Raw genomic sequence first — 22,433 nt, 5'->3', positions numbered from 1 at the left:
TCAAAGAAACCATACTGCAGAGCCCATGGACTGCTCTAGGGTTGTTGTCGCCCATGATGGCTTGTCATGTCATCCAAATGCAGACAAGACACTCACTGCACATGAGAGGCAACAGCCAGCAAGCAGCTTGACATGTACAGCAAAAAACTCCTTGCCTCACTTTCAGGTGACTGAAGTTGCCACCTGCTCCCATGTGCCCCCTCGGATCACTGGCTGACTTTGGCTAGCAATGACTGCTTGTCCCTTCAAACTCTTGTCCTGCAGGTTTCAAAATCTGTCTGCAGAGCCTGCATGTCCCACCTTCATAATATGTAGGTAGAAGCTGCTCCTGCAACATGTCCTGTGGCACCGCAGAGTACTCTATGTGGCTTCCCAGGATTTAATTAATATTCTGCACCCACATATCAGTGCAATTCTCTTTTCTTTTTTTAAAGCAGGCCCTGCTAAGCAAACAGAGCTCCTTCCCTGAAGCTCAACAGGGGCAAGTTCCAATGTGTAGAGAGATGCCCCCTGCTCCCTGCAGGGGGCACTGCACATGGTCCCAGCCAATTCCCTTTGCCCCATCTTGCCTTGCAATGGCTGGCCTGTATAAGGTGAACTGCTTACTGATAACAAAAGTGTGAGGAATCTTTTGCTGGGAAGAGACCACTTTTAGAAAACGAAACCTCCTTCATGACAAGATCCTTCTTTTTCTGCTTTTTCCACCTTTCTTCTCCATGTGGGAGAAGTTTTTGCCCCTTGTCCCAACCCCCTGGAGGCTTGGGAAAGGTTAAAAGTTTACCTCAACTTTAGAAAGGGAAACTGAATTCAATTCAGCTCTGTTAGAAAATCAATTCCCTTTAAAAAGGCAGAAGGAGCAGAAAAAGGAGGTTTGATGGCAGAAAGGTGCTGTCTGGGGAAAAAAATAGCCCCTTCTGAGCAAAAGATCCCTTGCAGCTTTCCTTCGATTTTTTGCACCCATTTGTGGGCACAGAGCAATGAATAAAAACAGTGGCTAGGCATGGGCAGCCTTGCCAAGGTGCCACAGGGCACTTTAAAGGGCCAGCTTGTGCTAACCCCTTAAGAAGATAGTGAAAGGCAGTTCTGCAGGTGGCTTCCACCATTTCCACGGGGGGAAAATTAAGGGAATGCTGCAGCAAGTCAAAACTGAGTCACTGATTCTGTGCATCAAGGAGGAGAGACTTGTTCCTTTTCACAGAGACTGGGGGGGTGGGTTACTGCCTGAAGGAAAGAGGAAGTAGGATGGGGACAGACTGAAGGACCCATGATGAACCCATTTACCTGTTGGGCTCATCATAGATACTTCACAAAGAAATCACACTTACTACTTATTATCTTAAAATCAAGAACCCTACCCATTACATTCTTTCTTACTAGAGATGACCGTGGCCTTCAAGAAGAACCAGAGTCCTATTCTTTGAGAAGCAAGACCACACAATGACTCTATGTAACAACTCTAAGTTACTAGCTATGAAGCACCACAACTAATGAAGCCAATGAAAGGAATGCTTTGATGACATGCCTTGAATTAAAGATTTAAATTAAACCAAAGTATCCGAAGCATAGAAACTTTATTTGACTCACCTGAGAAGGGACTGGAGATTGTACACAGCAGAGTTTTTTAATGGCCCCATACAAGTCATCCCTGGTCCCAGTGATAATACAAACTACCAACTGTACAGTGTCCTTAAAATGGAGGGAAAGTGACTGATTTATCTTATACAGATAACACATCTCATTCTAATGCAGAGCTGAAATTGTACGGAAGCAATGAAAGTGCCATAACTGTACAAACAGTGAAGCAGCAAGCTGACAACAGTATTAACCTTCATTAATATTTACTCAGTAACAGCAACCCTCAGTTTTCAATCCAAGTCTTACCTAGTGGCATATAAACCACCACCAGTAATTTAACTAGGGTATGGACCAACTCATGAACTATGACCAATGTCTGAGACCCTTCTCCAGATGAGTTTTGAAGGACTACAAGGGACTGGACCATCTTGGTGGAGGCCCCAAATGTACAACACTTTCTCCAGGGAGATCCTCTTGGAAGCAACACTGTTCTTTTGGGCACCAGGTTAAGCCTTTTCTCGACTCCCAGACAACCGGTGGTATATGAAAGGCCTTTTCATGTTGGGGAGGGAAATCAGGTCTTGAAGTTTTTTGTTTTGTTTTTAACTGTTTCTAACTTGTAAAAATTTGGGTGTATATACTGTTTAATTAAGCTACAAATCACTCAGACAGAGCAGATCTACTGAGCAGTACAGAAGTGCAATAAATGAAATAGTGTTCTCAGTTGAATATTTATCATGTAGAAGGTGGGATTTCAAGAAGTTTAACATTTTTTGCCTTTCTACCACCCCTTTCTGTAGCCACTTCACTTTTTGTCAACCATGGCTGCTTTTTCCATGCTTGTAGCTAACTGGAGATTATGTATGCACTGTTAAAACACCACATTGCCACAGCCAGATTTGACTATGTGATGATGCTATAAACCAAATCAGAGTCCTTTCTTCCCTCTTGAAGAAGGGATAAAGCTGTCACCCAATCTCTTCCTTGAAAAACTGCTGTCCCCAGTCATTACAACTCATTCCTATTTTTACTTGGCAAAGTAGGATGGAACTGTATATTACCAAACAGTCACCCTGAATTAATAGTAGGGTTCTCCCATCTAACATTAGGACCATAACTATAAATTGACTATACGATAGAAGGCTTGGACAAAATGTTTTTAAATTTTGCTTCCTCTAAAGCTATGAAGGAATGCTGAAATGCCCAGAACTGTATTTGCCACCTTTGACCCATATTATTAGTGCCTCTCCTCTACACAGTCAACATCATACATTTTTCTCTCAACAGTCAAAGGTTTTAAGATTCAAAACTCTATGAAGCACATACCTGATTACTCAGTAATGATTTGATGGCCCTGGCGTAAGTCTCTATGCGGTCATCCTTCAATTCCACCAAAGCAGGTGAACTTAATGCAATACCAAGTGGGCCAGAGACCTTTTGCACCATGCTGATCAGTTCACGTGCCTGCTCCAGTGTCCTCTTTGGGAAAAAGAGCGCCCAGTAATGAATTGGAATCTAGAGAGCAGAACGGAAGTCAGCAGGCAGTCTCTTCCTCTTGCAGTTCACAAATTGCTAAGACAGCTAAGCCACCATTTTCCCAGGTTTTTGCATGCATGTGCATGTGCGCACTCTCCCCCCCCTCACATAAACACACACACTTCTTTGTATTTTACACTGTTTTCCTAAACTGTTTCTGCCTTCTGAATGGAATCCACAGCTTCATCAGCTTTTGCGCTGAACAAGCCATCTCCATCAAAGCATGACCCCTAAATTCTCTAACAAGCCTCTTGGGAAAGACCAGCAGAATAAAGCCATGCATGACTGCACAGCACTCCGGCTCCCAGCATGGCCTTGGAATAACAGTCAACCTGATGTCTCAAGGTGTTGATTTGTTGTTCAGACAGCCAAGAGGCTTCCGAATGGAAGACTCTAGGCAACTTCCACCGATCTTCAGGAACAGTCCCAAGTTCAAAATGCTAAGTGGTTAAATCGCAAAGCATGAACATTTGTACTGTTCATTTCTTTATTATTATCTGCCTAATGTCAGAAATTAGGGAACTGTTGATCAATAATGTAGCTGATTTCCACCATTCCTTGGCATTCAGCCTAGACAGACATAACTTTATAGTCAGGAGTAGACAAACTGAGTATATAATTTTAAAGAGCGGTTAGAGAAGATGAGCATGAACTCTAAAATGTCCAACCACTTTTCTAGTAATAGCCCAAGATGTCCCCCCACCTCTATCTTCCAACATCTCCAATATCCACACATGGGCAAACTTTCAAATAAAATCTTTACACATGGAAAGATCAGAGGTTAATTTTAAGTTGTTAGTATGCCAGAAAGATCTAGGCTATGCCCAGTAAAAACTGTATTCAAATGGTACATCCCTGTTTAAAGCAGACATGCCAAACAGAAAGGGAAAGATGGCATTCCTGAGCATACATGTGGTACAAGTATCACTGAATTTGCCTAGTCCTGGGAGTATTCCTGGGGAGAATTTTAAAAAAAGAAGAAACTGAAACTTTGCCCAAATTCATTCATTCATCACATAGGAATGGCAATCTGGCAGGGAGAATTTGAAAGATAAACTTAGTCACCCTGTTCACATCTTAAAACGGATATTGCAAAGAATCAATCATTGCACTATGGAATTATGTCAAGATCAAGCTTACTGCAGAAATGCAGGGTTCTCTAGTTACTTCTTTACTCCAGTTTAGGTCTTCTGAGGTAATAAAGGAACTATTCTTCAAGTTGATTCTTTCCATGGGAAGAATACGTCCTTTTGCCTAAAGCAGAACACAGAAAAACATACTCAGATTACAAACTTTAATCTGGGCCAGGTCTCTGCTTCAAAGTGCCATACCAAATAAGCGAAATACCAAATGCACTTTTTACTCCTCGCCTTTACTCCCTAATGCAGATTAATGCCAAAATTTTATTCTGCTGCAGCCATTTACTAGAGTGAAAATACTGAGTTCAAAACAGTCATTTCATATAGAAATAGGTTCATTCTCATTTCTACTTCATTAACAGCTGTTAAGACACATAAAGGTTATATTCGTTTTGCTTCTGCAATCAATTATATTACAAGGGACCAGAATCAAAAGTGAGATTTCTATGGCATGTCAATCTGTGGCTAAGAAGGTCATGATTCCGAAGAAATCTAGATCTTGACATTGGACAAGGTTAAGTTCTTGTTTCGGTTACCTTATAAACATCTTTATCTAAACAGAGTCCCCACCGTGACAGTTCTTTGCTGGCAGCCTCATTCTTCTCTATTCTATTAAGAAGCTGGACCAAGGATGTGTGATGTTGCTTAGGGCTCAAGTTGATCTGCTGAGTAAGATCCTAACACAAGAGCATATGAATGGGGGAGGGGGAGCAGTGGGGGAGGGAGAAGAATCAAAGTCATATCTTTAGCATGTATTTTTAAAAAGCGTAAATAAAATGACTATCCATACAGCACCACCTTTGAATCTTCCCATTTTTTCCTCATCACATCAAAAAGAAGCCACACCACAGATGCAATTTTTTAGCAATTTACTGACACTGTATTTCATTAAATATCCCATTTCTAATTTGAAAAAAAGGGTCCAAGATTAACAAATATGTCTTGGGTTTTTTGCCTTTTTAAACTCAGTGCAGGAGGGAAGATTTAACCCTACCCTTCCCAGCTGGGACCCCAACAAGAACTACCCCTTTCCCCAATTTGGTATGCCCTCTAGTCCCATTTAAACCTCTCAATCATTACATTTTTGAAAAACCAAAGTATGGTTGATAACCATGTAATCAAAGTAACATCTGGTGTAGTCACTAGTTAAAGTCAAAGTTTTCAGATCAGGCAAAAAGCCCAAACAATGCCCAAAGAGTTTTTTAAAAATTGCAGAGCAAGTAAATCAAAAACATTCTTACAATAGTCTCTTGAGCATCACCTAAGTTCAACCTTCAGAGAACACTGGTGATCTAAACCAAGGGAATTAAAACAAACAAAAAACAGAGCTCTCCAATTTTTGTTGCCCTGGCAAACACAACCAGCTAATTTGGTCACCACGTTTTCCCTGCCTTGGAGGAACTCTAAGCAACTTAGAGGTCAGACTAGATGGCCCGGGAGACACCTTCTGACTCGCTCTGTTTCTATGTTTCTAACTTGCTTAAGGGCACTGACCAAAATGTCAGCGCCCTGCAGTTTGACTTCTACAAGGCATCTCAATTCTACATACTAAATCACATGATTTAACCACCTTCATGACTCTAAAATCTTTCTTCATCTTTTCAGGAATTCCAGTCAGAAAGGAGATTTCTGGGAGCAGCAGGATTTCACCTTTCTCCAGCTACAGAAAAATTAAACAGAAAGATATTAGTACATTTTATACAGAGAAAGCTCACAATATCACCAGTTGGAGTTGGTGATACATCATACAAACCCCCTGAAAGACATTTGTGCAAATTTTGGGGGTACAAGGAACTGGTTTTTTTCCTGACTGATTGGGTTAGGTTTTTTATTGTAGTTATTTATTATACATTTAATGATATTTGAGATTTTAGATTCATGATTTCACTCCTGTTTATGAAGTTGACTGTACAGGTTGCTAGCTATCCCATCTCTTTGTAGGTGTATTTATGAATTAAACTAGCTAACTAATTAGTGGCACTGGCTACACTACTAGACGCATGTTCTCTATGTACCCCACTAGTGAAACATATCCATCAGAGCAGGTAACATGGTTGCCTCCAGATTAACAACTAACCATGCTGGCTGGAGTGATGAAAGTTGTCGTTCAAAATATCTGAAAAGTACCAAATTGTTCATCCTGGCATAAGAGGATATGTTAACATGTGTTATATACTGTCAAGTCATCTTGAGCTTCCAGTGACCCCCATGAATGAAGACCCTCCAAAATGACATATCCATGACAGCTCCATTCAGCTTTTCCAAGTGAGGACTATGGCTTCCTGTATGGACTCAGTCCAACTCATGTTTGGTCTTCTCTTATGCCTTATGCCCTCAATTTTTCCCCTAACATGACTGTTTTCTCCAGGGAGTCTTGCTTTCTCAAAATACTTCTCCAAAGTATGTCAGTCTCAGCTCTCATTTTAGCTTCTAGAGAGAGCTCTGGCTTGATTTGATCTAGGACCCCTTCCTATCAGTCCAGGGTATTCACAAAGCTTTCCTCCAGCACCATGTTTTGAATGCATTAATTCAGCTTTCTTCACTGTCCAAATTTCATACCTATACACTGTGATTGGGAATATATTAACTTAATTGTGAGCATTATTGCAAGAACCGGTTAACATGTGAAACTAACTTGAGTTTGATTTCCTTAGACAATCTGGGCACCCAAACACCTCTCCGAGTTCCTGAAGACCTTTCCACTACCACAGGGGCTGGGAAGATTTGGAATATTAAAATTTGGAATGAATTATCTCACCTCTGCAATACACCAGGCACTGATGATCACATGCCTTCCATAATTACAAAAAACGTGTTCACTCTGGCTTTTCCTTACCATTGACTTATACAAATTCAGTTCCAAGTACACTGCCACCTCCTCACCTTCCCTGGAGGATTCTTTCTTTCACTGGGTCTGTGAATCAGCAATGGCTGGTCCAGCTCCCTGACTGTTATCCCATAATTTTTACTGGAAAAGAAATGTTATGTGAATTCTAAAGCACCAAATGCAAATTGAGACTACCTCTTGTTAGCCAGAGTAAGACCAATCTTAAAGTATTACACATGAAGATTATGTTCTTTCATTCAGTACCACTTTCCACTATTAGCCTAACACCAGAGTTTAAGAAGCACCTCTTACCTGTAATAGTCTATGAAAGTGATCTCCTTCCCATCGGACATGGTAAAACTGTCTTTTGGTGTCTTATTCCAGTCAATGTCATCGATACGGTAAGTGTTATTGTTATAACGGGTAATTATAATGTTGCCAAGTAGCTGCTTTGTACACTCATCCTGGAAGTTCTCCCGACTTGTCTGGTAAATTACATGCCTTTGGGGAAAAGAAAATGGACAAAACTGCTTTTGGTTGACATATCAAAGGCTGGTATAGGTTAGTGGCTAAATGACTGGGCTATGAATCAACTAGTCCCTGGTTTAAATTTCACCTCTGCCATTAATTCATTAGATGATTTCAGGCAAGTGACTCTCTGTCTGCCTCAGTCTCCCATATCTGTAATGTAGTTCACTGGGCAACAATTCTGTAATGATTACTACTGGATAATCTAGGCAGAGCTGTCTGAATGTATACAAAATTTTCTCAAGAAATACTGGGAAATAAATTTTGGGGGAAATTAACAAGGTGCTGAGGGGTTCCTATGTCATTCCACAACTGCTTTCACACTCCCAGAATGCCATTAAAAAGCCAAAAAGAAAAAAAGAAAACATGGGGAACAACAGAAACAAGAGTGAATTCTAGGGAACACCTCTGGCCCTGACCACTGGGATGTCCTCTGAATCTCCAGATTTATATTATACTTTTTCCTTACATTGAACTGAAAGTAGCTTATATAATTATCCTCCTCCTGTTCTCCATATCCCCACAACTACCACCCTGTGAGATAGGTTGGGCTGAGTCTTCTACTGGCCCAAAGTCACCCAGCTGGCTTCATGGCTACGTGCAGACTAGTACCTAGATTGCCTTAGTCCCAGACCTGTGCTCTTAACCACTACACTGGCTTTCTAAAAAGTTATTAAAAAAATACTATCCAGGGGCTTTCAGCCTCAAATTTCTCTCACGCTCTCTCTTTCGTGCACGCACAGAGACCTACAAAGCAAGCAACCTACCCACCTCCTGGCTGAAACTACTGCTGCACCCTTCCCTCTAGTTTCTCTCTCAAAGCCCCAATAGGCGCAAGAATTTTTTTTTTTAAACCTGAACCAGTACACTGAAAACCCACTCATTCCAGCATCCAATTCCTGGGCTAACACTGGTCCTGGCAGACCTGATTGAGACCAAATCTAGAAGTGCAACAGAGTGGCTCTAGCGGGTACTCTGCCTGCCTGCTGCTGCCATACAGGAGTTCATTGGGAATGAAAGGAGAAGGGAAGCCAAGGAGACAGAGCTGCTAGGCATACTTGCAAGCACTGACTGGCCAGTCACAGGCAGCATGAATAGAAGTGAAGAAAAAAGAAAAAGATCCTACATGCTGTGCTACACAGAACAGGTTTTGGCTCTTCTCTGAGAAAGGATGGGCTTCATTTTCAGTTTACCACTCTCACTTTTGCCTTTAAAATAATTCACTACCGGGACCCCCACAGTTAAAGGAAACATAACAAATCTAGAGTCCAAATCATGACAAGCACCTCTGTCTGACAACAATGGGATACATTTCACCTGATGTATTTAGGTGGTTTGGTATCTTGGTGTCAGTTTATTGCCCTTGCCTTTACAGAGGAAACGTCCTCTTTCCAAGGGTCATTCAATCACTGCCTAAGACCCTCTGTCTGTAGTGAGCAGTTCATGGACAGGTTCCGTATTACAGGTACAGAAAAGTTGCTGGAACAATCTTGGTTAGCTGCCAGATTGGCTCCACCTCAACAGAGCTACTCCTTACATACTGTTATACAATGCTGTCCAAGTGTAATGAAGGTGTAACTCAAGAATTTCTTACTCACATGAAATCCAGCACAGAATCATTCCTAATAACCTTATGAACAACATCAGCCAAAAGAAACAGCCCCCCATCTGTCCTCCGGATACTGGTTGCATAGCCAGGCCATATTTGCAACCTTTAAGAGAAACAGAAATCCTGCTTGATTATAGAATGGGATATACATGTTTTAAATCAATAAATTAATAAAGTACACAGAACAGCACTCAATTTCGAAGCCCAAGGGAAGCTATGAAGATGTAACAACCATACCAAAGGCCAAAATTACCATGTTTAGAAAAGCCTATTTCAACTTCCGATTCATTTAATAAACATTTAGTTCTATTATGAAGATTATTCAAGCTGTTTCTATACCTAGGAACAAACTGCTAAACTTATTAAATGGAACACTGGAGTTACTGTCTCTGCTAAGATCGGTTATAAAGTGGTATCAGTGAAGACTTCCACACACATGGTAAGAAAACAGAGGAGCAGGGGCAGATCAGAGCTGGGCAGTTTGCCACTGCTTTCAGTTCCTTTTCATCCTGCAGTGCCTACTGAGGTTTCTCCAGGTGGGGGACACAGACTTTAAGCCCTACCCCCTGAACAGATAGGCTCAGAAAACATTTGCTGCTATCTCAGCTTGGCCAGCATTGGCAAATCCACACTCCTCTCACCCTGCTGCTATTGTCAATCTGTGAAGCAGCATGAGGGATGCGATGTGGCAGGACTCATCAAATGCACAGAGGAATGAGTGCTGGCTTCCCCATGCAGGTGGATGCCTCCAATCTCTGAGGCTGCAGCAGGGACGCTAGGCAGGAAGAGGGCTGGACTCATCCACATGTTTGGACAAAACCCAACCCATGCCATCGACCAAGAAAGAGGGGCACATTGCATCAAGAAGCCTTTCTTTTGCCACAATTGGACAGCAGGCATTCCACATAAATAACCAAAGGACACATGAAAATGGTTTGCTGAAATTCTGGAATGTTCAGATAAAATTAAGACACACACTAAGAAGCATACCAACCTGTACTGCTGCAGCACAGTAGCACTGGTGGGGTCAAAAAAACTCCTCCCAACAAGTTTCATATCTAAAATCCTCATTACCCTAGAATTGAAACCCATTGAAGAGAAGAGACTGAAAAATGGAAAGTACATTCTGTTATTTTAGACCAGGACATAGTATACAGAAATGGAATCTTCACTGGTCCTCTTATTGACAAAAATAGTCATAAATGAAGATAAGCCGTCCTGAGACGTGATAGTGAAGGATAAGTGTTTCAAATAAATAAATAAATTTGGTAGAAATGAATCAAAGGATTTTCCTATTTCTTCCTTTATATTAAACTAGGAAGCTCAATTTAATTTCCCTATGTGGTCAGAAGAGATACTCCCACTCTGACATCTGACCCAGATTACAGTAGGGTACTCAAACTGAAAGTACTATGAGTTGCTGCCAGACAAAATCAATTTAAATCCAAATAACTACAATCATGATTTTTAGCACCAAGAAAAGGGGGCAATTATACAGCTGGTTCAAAATCAAATGTCAATTGTTCCAATTTCTGTATCTACTGAGCCTGAAGCCATATTAGTTAGTTCCTAAAACAAACCTATTTACAAATCAATAGGGCTGTTACAATATACAGTCTTGAAAAAGTATTCCACATACACCTGTGACTTCTCCAACTGTTGTGTTACAACATGGAGCTGAATCTGAAAGACTTTTAATTAGCATTGTTACAACTTGATGTACACAAGATATTCAAACACTGTGAAAGTGCAAAATAGTTTTACTGTGCTACAAAACTCAGAAAAACGAATTGACACTTGTTGTTTGCATAAGTGTTCCCCAACCCTTTGAGTCAACACTTGGTAGAAGCACTTGCTAAGTTGCAAGTCTTCTTGGGCACATGTTCATCAGTTTTGCACATCCGGATCCTTTGGATCCCAGTTTTGCTCATCTGGAGCTGCTCCAGCTTTGCCAGGTGGCATGGGGACTGCTGGCACACAGTTTTCAATAAAATCGGGATCTAGGCTTTGACTGGGCAATTCCAAGACATTAAAGTTGTTATTTTTAAACTGCTCCAGGTTTAAAAATAAACTTATTTTGAACCTACCTCACAGGATAAGAGGATAAAGAGGATACTGAGAGGATAAAATGGCGAGACAGAGGAAAAACAGTAAGCTGTCTTGTAGGGAAACTGTGGGCCATAAATGAAGCAAGCATGCGTATAATTCTATGCACATTTGCCAGGGAGTAAGCTATACTAATGGGACACCTCTGAGTAAGGATGCAGAGGATTGCATTTTAAAGCTTTGACACACTTGTTTGCCCATTTAAAATAAGGTGGGACTTGGTTCCAAGTAAACATGCACAGGAATGTGTTACGTTCAAGAAAATATACTAGAACATTTAATTGCCTGAATCTCTCTGAAGCAAGGCCAGTAGATACCAGTTTGATCAATGTGGCATAAAAATAGAGTGTCTATGCTTCTAAAGTACTTAACTATGAACACCAAACATATCTATTGTGTTAAAATGTTTAACCTCAAAGTCACATATTTCTCTCCTTGATTTGTTTTTCTATTTGAAAACCAGGCCTCTACACTATGCAGCAGAGGTTCATTAAAGAACAATTGAAAGCTCAGGAGTATATATTTGTATCACATTCAATTATCATTTTAATTCAGATTGCTTTAAATCAACACTAAACCTCAAGGTGTGAAACAGAAGGGAGAGATTTCTAGCTCAAAGAGCCACTTACCTCCTGAAAACAACATTGTAAAATGGAACACACAGGTCTGAACTAGGTTCCAGAACTTTGGTCATCTGAATCTTTAGATTAACCTCCACTCCATCTGTCTTTCTCTGACATTTCAAGTCCACATTCTAAGCAGGGAAAAATACGTTGCATCAAAACACAAATGCAGATCAGTACATTTGCTGGACTACCTTGAAGAAGAGAATTCTACATGTTTTAAAGGACGTGTATTAAGTAGTACACAGCAAAAGCCTTCCAATCACAGCTGCATATTAAAAATTACATTTAGCAAAAGATGTTTTTCCTAACATGGCTATCAAAGGTATCTTTTACTCCCAGGCTCTTTTCTTTGTTCTCTTGTGTCATCCACTGGCTAAATTCATACAACACAACCCACCTTGGCAATAAGCCACAACAGGCTGACTGTTTTCCAAGATACCCTCTATGAGCCCAACAGCAATCAGGTTCAAGGTGGATTCCTCTCTCCCCACCGGATCCCCCCAGTGGTACTCTGGGGGCATGAGTAACAAGGCTCTTTTCTCCAACAGCAGCCTGCTTGTTGCCCAAATAGGACTGTGACCTGGAGCACAGCTGGGACCGCTTCCAGGCATGACCCATTGCATGTTGCTCAGCTGAGGCTGGACACTATCCCCACTGCATCTGAGTATGAGCCAATGGGGACACAAAAGAATTACAAGAAAAATCTTCCCTGTCCCATAGAACGTACAGGACACATGACCTGAAATACAACAAAGAGGATGGAGCAGCTGATCTGGGGAAGGGGCAAGGGTACCCAACCAGCCTGCTGGCTCCTACCTTCTGCCCAAGAAGTCTACCCTCTGGATCACTGCAGAATAGATCTCCAGTGCTACCTGGAGAGGTCTCCTCTCAAACTATGAGCAAAGATGCCCACGATCCACTTCCCCTTGCTAACAGGCCCTGCACCAAGAACAGGCCTCTCAAGCTATTGGCAAGGACACCCACACCTCCTTGCTGAGGGGAAACACACCCTTTCAGTAACAAAAAGCTGATCCCAGTCATCCTTGCTTTGAAAAGATTTACGCTTGAGCTGCTGGTAATTATGGCTTCTCCACACCACCATGCCAGAGAATATCTTCTGCTAGCAGACTCCAAGTCCCACTTAGGCACTCTGGAAGCAGCTGTCAGCAGAACTCGCCCAGCAGCTGCCTGTCAAGAGTGGCAAGAGATTTTTGCCACTTTTGCCAAGCAGCTTGCTGACTATTGGGGTTCACCCACAGTGGATCATGTCATTGATGCCTGCATACAGCAAGCCACCATGGCTGGTAACGACGTTAGAACAGCCTATGGGTTCTCAGGATGGGTCGTCTGGAAAGACAACCCATCCTAGGTGATCCAAGCTATTTTCGCATGACATGACAACCTACCTATAACAACGAACTATGGTGCAGGGTCATGTGATTCACACTAGATTATAGCTTTCATGCTGTTCTGTAAAATAAAAAGAAGTGCAAAAGCACCTAAATATTGAACCAATGGCTATGTAATATTATGCCCTGAAACACCTTATTTTGAAAATGCACTTTACTGGAATGGTATATTACCATACTCTTTTGTTTTATGTTACTCAAAATTGAAGCTGCCTTTGATCTGATGAAAGACAGCCTCCTCTTCATTATCTTCACAGGCCTTACAAAGACCACCATGGAAAGCCAATGTCCAGGTTCACATAATGGGAGAAAAAGAAAGAAGCCGAAGAGCATGTGCCCCACCACATTTCCTTAATTACCTGCTTTGTGCGTGGGTTTGCCAAGTCATCTGTATTTTGCAAGGTGGGTGGCAGGGGTGGCCAATATGTCACCCACAATCCATGATTTTGGATTGGCAGATCCAAGGTGAGGGGAGAAACCACCTTGCCTTCATTTCCTTTCCTGATCATGCAAGCCCTGCCGGTACCTCTTTAACATATTTCCTTGATAAAAACCCAGGACTGGGGAGATAATCAGGTCCTGACCCCCCAGTATGTTCAGGCATATATCCAAGAAATATCTAGAGCAGGGCACCATCTGGTAATACAGTTATTAGGAGTCAAACATTTTGCCATGCAATTCTAAACTCTCAAATGACATAAATTATAAAGAGTTGCAGAAAGTCCAGCAATACAAACAGCAGCAATTCTTTGCACTGCATATCCTATTTGCTTTATTAAAGAGCTACACTTTTACAAACAAAGTATTTTTGAAACTATTTTCTTTAGAACTCTTATATACAGACTAGAAGCACCTGGCACCTCACACTAACTGCTTCCTCACCATTTTCTTATTTTGGCATTATATAAAGGAATTATACTAAAGAATATAAATCTATATGGGAGAATCCTCCCGAGGAGAAATAAACAGACACAGGTGGGGAAAGGTTTGGAATGCGAAATCAGTCAAATTTGTTTCTGCAAATTCTTTGATAACTTTGTCAGGCCTTACTTGTGCTAACTTGATCGGTAAGAACAGAATAGAGCCATCAAAGGCAGTAACATCTCCTGTCACTGATTTATGTTCCTTCATCATCCCAAAACGCATGTTCTTACATTCCACATCCGGACTGAAAGACAAAGTAACAGTGCAAAAATAAGTGAACTGTGAAATGGTGCGAGCAATGTCTTCTCATTGGAAAATGTGCATCTCCTTTCTCAGCAGCCAAGAATTACACTGATCCGCATAAATAACGAAGTGTCCAAACCAGCTAGGAGAACATCAGAACAAATGCTGGATGATTGTTTGCTGGAATGTTTGCTAATAAGCAAAACAATACACATACACAAATCAGTACCTACATGCAAAAGCTCCATTATCTCACTAGAAGGTAATACTAAGCAATAGTTTCATTACCCTTTCTAGTGGAATCCTCAAGTCAACTTGACTGCTGCTATAGTTCCAAAGAAAATAGGTTCTTTTTTCTAGATGAAATATACTTCCATCAGAACAGATATACAAATTGACAGACCCACTCCCCACCTCTTTGTAAAATACACTAAATGGATCTGTCATGTGGTGGGCACTTTAGTCCCACTGTATATTACTAATAGGAGAAGCAACTTACTTGTAGGAGTGCAGCCCTGCAGATGTTTAGACAGAAAACAACCCCATGGCTACCAGCATCCTCCTGCCAGCCTAGGACCCTTTTTCCTATTAAAAAGGTCCTAACAAGTCAGTGAAAGAGTGAAGTGAATTACATCTGCTCCTCAAGGGACATTCTGCAGCCTCAGTGTTCTGGAGCATTTAATGACTGAATTTGCTTACACAGGGTGGTTCATAAGCCACAGCAGTCATTAAGCAGCCCTGTTTACACTGCTCCATTTCCCTGATTACCTTTGCCATTTGTTATTTAAGAGCCTAGTGAGGGTGGGTGCCCGGAGTGGCTAACAAACCACACAGCAAACCTACAGCAGGGGACTGGTCCTGTGTGGTTTGCTAACCACCCCAACCACTCATCCTTACAGGGTTCTCACGTAACAAGCTGCACCTGGAGAGAGAAATGATTTAGCCATGACCAGCATGCACAAGGCTGGTTGACAAGCCTCCATGGTTTATAAAATAAACCCCCATGGCATGTAAACCAGTCCAGAACCTCCCACAGAATCTTGCTGAAATACAATGGGTTTGCAGGTGACACAATGAAAAGGAATCCAGTGTTTGCTAGGACACAGTCAGTTGATCAGACAGGCATGCCAAATTCTAGTAGTCTTCAAATACTATCTGCTCCCCCATTTCTGAGATTTGCTACATAACCAAAAAGACGATGTTGCTTAAAATTCTACCACCGAGAATCCTGGAAAGCATCAAATAAGTGTCTTATAGATGACTACTTTAGGACAATGACTTAAGATACATTATCCTGAAAAATGACTGAAAAAATTGCATTCCTAACCACAAAGCACGGTAAAATTGAACAACTACTACCTGAATGTCACATGATACTGGTACACAGCTTCATTCTTGCAGTGTATTTTAATCAGGTTCAGTGCCAAAGGGACTGTTATTCCTTTTGAGCCTTGTTTTATTAACGGTACTCTAAAAAGAATAAAATAACTTGAAACAATTTTTCAAGGAGAAACAAACAATATGGCAAATCAGGCATCCAGCCTAATCCTATGGCTATTTACTGAGAAGAACAGCAGGACCCCTGTATCTGTGGGAATAGGTTCTAAGCACCCCAGCAGATGCCTAAAACAGCGGAGAAGAGCAAATACTATATACTGCATGTATACATTTCTTTTTTAAAAATTTCATGGGTAGAAGATTCGTTCTTAAATATCCTAGCAACCTCAACATAAAAGTTTTTTCCTTTCCCTATTAAATTGAGAATTTTTATTTAAAGGAAGCACTTTACAATTTCTCTTGTGCACCAATGTCAACTGCAATTAGGTGAAGATGCGGTAACTGAACTGGCAGATAGGAAGTCCTGCTGTATATATCACCATCTCTGTGACAGCTCCTCAGCTTTCAAATAGGCTCCTGATGGAGCTGCACCTCTCTTCCATTAATCAGTCATGCAAACAGAGCGTTCAACTAACATGCACAAGACCCAAGTGTAGATTCATATGCTAAAGAATTGTTTACATCAGCTTTCTTCCTATAATACTGCCTACATATTGCTGCCTTGTATCTTACTAGTCCTGTAATATATATCAGTTGGAGGAGGGCATGGCCCTAAAATGCATTTTTTAATTTTTTTAATTTTTAAGTTAACAAAAATACAATTAATATAAACATAACCATTAATAAGCATAATTAAACAATATGTTAATATCAGTGCCACCTTCGCCAAGACCAACAACTCTAGTTACTTAATATAAGGTCATGTATTCGTTCAGGTTGCCCCACTTCTCTTCCAGGACTGCACTGACTCTTGTGGTGGTTCACACTCCTTTCCTTTTATTAAAACATATTCAGTAAAAGGTTTCCAAATATTTTCAGATTTGTTTTCACTTACCAAACTATTTTTCCATTTAATATCACAGGTTAACTTATCATTAATAGCTATATTCCAGACTTTTTAAAATCTCAGTCAACTATATGATATTCACCTTTTATTTTCCAATTCCTTGCTATTATTAATCTTACAGCTGTTAATACATTTATCATCAATTATTTAGTATTTCGTCCCATCTGTTCTTTAAATAATGACAATGCTAATCCAGGATCAACTTCAATATTTAAATTCAATATTTTACTAATTTATTTAAAGACCATTTACCAAAATTCATTTATATATTTATACTTCCACCACATATGGAAACATGTACCCACTTCCTGGTTACATCTCCAACAAACATTGGACTAAGTACCATTTCCAAAACAGTTTATAGAAATTTTCTTTAATTCTTATTGACATAAACTTTAAAGTTCTCTTATCCCACATATTAGTGCTGAAAAATAGAACATTTCTTTAGATCTAAAGATTTCCCAATAATCTTTAAGAAAATATCAATCCTGTTCTTCTAGTAATATAAATTTTACTTATTCCTCTCATACACATGTCATTTTTCTTTCTGTAAAATTAAATCTTCAAATTTAGTATATTCTCTGCATTTACCATTTTTCTTCAACCAATTTACTTTACCCTGTCCCAGTATTGCTTGTATCATTTCTTTGCTCTTCGTTTTCTCTAGCCAGTCTTTCAACCTAATAACATGTTCACTCTTCAGTACTTCCTTCAAATTGCTCCTCAGATTATCTGGAACTCTAATTCCATAATTGGATGTAATGGCAAAATCGATGGAACAAATATATCCCTATATTTATTCCAAATTCTAATCTTATTCTTAAAAATGAGTCTCCTATCTTTTTAATATTATTCTCATTATCTTGGAGAAAGATATTTAATATGGATCCCTCTGTATCCTGATATTCTAATTTACCCCATATTATCTTATCTGTAGTACAATATCTGGTATATGCCTCATTTGAATAGCTATATAATAAAATTTCACATTGGGAATATCTAACCCCCTCCCCCTGTTTTCTGGGGCATATATCATATTTTTTAAATTAAGCCTTGCTTTTTTTATCCACATTACAAAATAAATAATGTTTTGCCCATCTATCTCTGTTAACTTAATTGGTAACATCATAAGCAAAAAATTAATCTTAGGAAAGGTCTTCATTTTGAATGTCACTATTATACCAAACCATGATAAAGCAATCTTTTTAAATTCATGCATCTTCTCTTTCACTTCATATTTTAACTTATCAAAATTGTTTTCAAACATTGCAATTTTTGTTATATTTACTCCTAAATACTTAATATTTCATATCTTAACTTCTAACTTGCTTTTAATCTCATCCTTTTCCACTTTATTACAATTAAATATCATCATCTCTGATGTGTCCCAATTTACCTGTAAACCTGTTATTTCTCCACATTCTGTTAAATGTACTTTAATTTGATCTATAACCTTAACTGGATCCTTTATTGTTAATAATGTATCATCTGCAATTAATCTTATTCTCAAATCTTATACCTTTTATTAAATTATCATTCCTAATACTATTTGCTAGCAGTTCTGTAACTAAAGCAAAAAAAATCAGAGAAAGAGGACAACCCTATCTAGTACTTCAGCCTAGGGATATGTTGTCTGTTATCATTTACAGTCATTTACAAATCCCATTAATTCTATTAATACCTTTATCGTTGGCCATTCCACACAATCAAAAACTTTAAAAGTATCTAATGCTACTATATGAGCTTTTAATTTTTTCATATATATTAAATACTCTCCTAGTCAAATCTGCCATCTGCCCACCTGTTATAAAACCACTTTGATCCATATTAACATAATTGCCAATAAATCTGGTCATCCTCTTTAAAATGCAACTTACACATCCCTTAAATAGAGGATACTGTATCATTAAACCCAATGTAACTGCTACGGTGTCAATGGCTATAAAGTCTGCTGATAGGACCAGTTGCAACTCCCCCTTTTAAGATCAACTTTGACTTACTTTTCAACTGCACGCTCATCAGAAACTGCTGAAGGAGTCGCTGCTCCAGGTTGCTCCAATGGTCCTGCCTGCACAACTCCTGTACCCAAGGAACAGAAATTGGCATGGGCCCTTCCGGGCCCCAAGGCTGCTCTGCCAAGCCCCAAAAGAGGCATGTCGCTTTCTCCTGGACTAGGAACTCTGAACATATTTGAAGAAATAAAGAAAACAGAATTCAAGAATAGAATTTCCACGTCAGCATACAAAGCAGCAGGAGAGCCTATTTTAAAGCAAAACCCTCTAGATCGAAGTACTGAACAACAGCACATTTATAAATGATGTATTGTTTGTTTGGCGATAGGAGACACAGGTAAAAATTTCCCAAGGTTGCTGCTAAAAATTGGGTCCCAGGTGCCCAATGTGGCCCAGGATCTCGAGGGTAGTGTAGATTGTCTGTAACTAGTGTTTGTCCTGCTCTCCCATTTCCCTTCTTCTCTTGTGAGTGTTAGTATCATGTATTTCTTAGTGCTTTTAGATTCTCCACTCCATCTCATGAACCTTTTAAATAAATGACTTTTCCCCCCAACGTGTGCTGAATCCAAGATTTGGGGACCAGGGACTTCTGGAGGGAGGATTGTATCCAGGGAACCACAGGGAAGTGGGGACTCTGGGGTGGTTGAGTGTTACACCGTTGTATATTGAAGTATTACAGGCAGCATAGCAAAAACGCAGAGCGCAGAGGAAAAACAAAACATAGCTTAGTCTTTGACCTTCCCCATAAGACAAATTTCCAAAAGCTGGTTTGCTAAAAGGTAAATCTTTGCTTCTTTGGAAAAGCAAGGCAGAGTACAGGTCTTCTAGGCTGTTGTTTATATAAAGCTTGCCCACATGTCCCTCAAAGCAGTATACTTTCGCAACACAACTTATGACCACTGGTTCTCATAGGATAAAAGCTAAAATGTGTGGCATCTTTATATATTCAGCTGCTCCTTTTGGAGTCAGCTAAACATAATCACTGGATCTTTCTGCTTAAACAAATGAAAACAACTATGTTAGGATTCTAAGCTGTATCTGAAAACTAAGATCTCTAAGTCTACTTCACATCAGCCCAATGACGGATATACACACCAAAGAATTACCATGTCCCTAAATGCAACCTGCCACTTTTGCTCACCTCTGTTCATTGTATGATTGTTTAACTCACCTGCCACGTCCCAGAAGTGTCTTCTCCACCTTCATATCTCCAGCTGGCCCTGTTTTTAAGTCTGTGTGCATATGCTGTGCAGGTAAGTCCACTCTGGGCTTGATAGCTATGTCACCCATTCCTCTGCCCACTATGCCTCGACCCAGATAGAGAGCTTTCAAATGAAGTCAAGATAAAACGTAAGCTCTTCTTAGATGGTTAAATACTACACAAAGAAAAATATCATCAAAACATAAAAAGGAAGCTCTCACAGGACAGAGATAACTTACCTGAAGGAAGCCTAGGGGCTGTCTCAAAACCCAGTCCCCGAAACATGAAAGACAGAGTTGGAGCAGAGATGGAAGAATCCTAAAGCAGAATACAGGACAGACCTTTTACTCAATGCATTTCAAAGTACTGGTTAAGCTTAAAACCAAATGGAGCAATTGCCAGTAACAGCAATATATTACTGAAAGCTGAACAGAATTTTGCAAAGGAAGAAGACTCCGCAGCATAAGTACTCTGTCTCTTTTTAAGTTGCAAAGATCTTCTATGCTGTTTCCCATCTGGCCTGAGCAGTAACACCATTAGTCCGCATCTGAGCATGCAAGGTCTGGTGCAGAAGTGCCAACTGGTATCAGCTGTCACCACCAAGTATAAAACAAACCCAGTCTCCCTGGCTCCTTGGGAAGGACTGGCCAAGAGGAGTGAGAACAACTGCACTGCAGCTTGTACTTGGCACACAGCATGCAACCCGGAGTTGAAATGTGGTGCCTCAATAAAAGCCAGCCGGTATTCACCTACTGCCCAGCAGAATGATCTAATAGCAGTCACATATTTACCCTCTGCCCAAGTCCTGGAGGTTGCTGAACCATCTCCTGTACTCCTTGCATCCTGCCAGCTGAAGGAAAGGACTGTCCCCTACTGAATGCAGCATCTTTGGCCACAGGCAGCTGTGGCTGATCCTCAGGCCCTGGTCCACCACAAGACACATGGCAAGAAGCACCACCTCGAAATGGAAGTCTTGTGGGATGCATGATACTGCTTGAGAGAAAATACACACTTCAGAGACATATACTAAAGAATAACCTGCAGCTTGAATAGAAGGTATTTCCTTGAAAACTTAACTAAATTCTCCCATGGAGAATTCTCTGCCCTCTCTCACACAACCAATTCCAAAAATTCTTTTGGGAAAGCCACTGCAATGAAAAGCAAAGACTGTAAGACAGAATGATTCTGAGGTAAAAAATACCAATTATGCTATTAAAAATAGGTGTGAGCATGAAAGCCTGCTATGGCTTCAATACTTCCAAGTTTCTAAATTCAACTGACTTGGCAAAACAATGGCCAAATGTGGCTACAGTTTCACACAGCACACCAACTGGGATCATGAATCAAGGCTAACAACCCCACTTCTCATCAGCTTGTTATTTTAGAGGTTTTATCTCACTCATTTGATGAAAAGGCACCTGGAACAGCATACCAAAAAAGCTATCGTGAAGCCTCTCCAGCCACCTTCCCCCCTCCTCTGAACCAGGATTGCAAAACCGGCAAAAGACCCCAAGAAACGTCATGTTAGATCAGCACAAGGGTCCATCTAGTCCAGCACACATTGGCAAACCAGCTGTCCACAGGATCCTTATATTATGCACGTACCATGGGAGAGTGAGAAAAATGTCCTCTCCACCCTATGCATAAATACATAGACTTCTATCATGCCTCCCCTTACTTGCTTTTTCCCCCTAATTTGAATAATCTCAGCTGAGGTAATTGTTCCTCATAGGTGAGTTGCTACAGCCCCTTGTTCATTTTAGCTGCCCTTTTCCACACTTTCTCCAGCTCCACAATACCATTTTTAGGGGCAGTGATCAGAATTGCACATAATACTCTACGCACAGTCAAACTAATACAGGAGCAGCATGCCACAGATTTCATTTTCCCTATTATGCTTAGCATGGAGTTCGCCTCTTTCACAGCAGCCATGCAATTCCCCACCAATGCCCTCAAAAGTGTATTTCTACTGTACAGACATATCACATATTACACCTCTTACATATTACAGCCATATTACACCTCTTATATGAGGTTTACATACCAGATCAATATACTGACATGATCATGGAGAGAAAAGCAAGCCATTATGGCTTGCTTTCTCTTCCCACCTGTGCCTCTGGATTAGCTCAATCCCCCTTACTGGAAATTATTACCCTTCAACCCAGCGGGGGGGGGGGTAGCTAGAGGGGGGAATGTTGCAAACTTCCCCGGCACCCCTGGCACAAGCCACGGGTTTCAAGCTGCCCTGCCAACCACCTCAGCCAGGTTCAGAGCAGGCAGTTCATGACCAG

General features: G+C 40.5%; 1 protein-coding gene across 2 annotated transcripts in view; it reads right to left on the bottom strand.

Annotated features, from left to right (window-relative positions):
• The window catches only part of PIWIL2 (piwi like RNA-mediated gene silencing 2), a 57,314-nt gene that overhangs the window by 12,071 nt on the left and 22,810 nt on the right, over positions 1-22,433 (bottom strand). Inside the window, exons 2-17 of one of the 2 annotated variants that reach the window (XM_044437691.1) lie at positions 20,931-21,129; positions 20,379-20,457; positions 20,110-20,263; positions 18,927-19,106; positions 15,882-15,992; positions 14,406-14,523; positions 11,950-12,074; positions 10,209-10,289; positions 9,204-9,317; positions 7,390-7,578; positions 7,134-7,218; positions 5,821-5,910; positions 4,787-4,927; positions 4,252-4,365; positions 2,902-3,090; positions 1,585-1,686 (exon numbers count right to left, since the gene is read on the bottom strand). In XM_044437691.1, the coding sequence (XP_044293626.1) occupies positions 1,585-1,686; positions 2,902-3,090; positions 4,252-4,365; positions 4,787-4,927; positions 5,821-5,910; positions 7,134-7,218; positions 7,390-7,578; positions 9,204-9,317; positions 10,209-10,289; positions 11,950-12,074; positions 14,406-14,523; positions 15,882-15,992; positions 18,927-19,106; positions 20,110-20,263; positions 20,379-20,457; positions 20,931-21,129 (2,071 nt within the window). Of the gene's footprint in view, positions 1-1,584; positions 1,687-2,901; positions 3,091-4,251; positions 4,366-4,786; positions 4,928-5,820; positions 5,911-7,133; positions 7,219-7,389; positions 7,579-9,203; positions 9,318-10,208; positions 10,320-11,949; positions 12,075-14,405; positions 14,524-15,881; positions 15,993-18,926; positions 19,107-20,109; positions 20,346-20,378; positions 20,458-20,930; positions 21,130-22,433 lie in introns of those variants that run through there. The other variant, XM_044437692.1, reaches the window with a different exon arrangement.

This window comes from Varanus komodoensis, unplaced genomic scaffold (genome assembly GCF_004798865.1).
Source record: "Varanus komodoensis strain SLA01 unplaced genomic scaffold, ASM479886v1 scaffold30, whole genome shotgun sequence".
Taxonomy (NCBI): Eukaryota; Metazoa; Chordata; class Lepidosauria; order Squamata; family Varanidae; genus Varanus; species Varanus komodoensis.
This window is presented reverse-complemented; position numbering and strand designations above follow the sequence as displayed.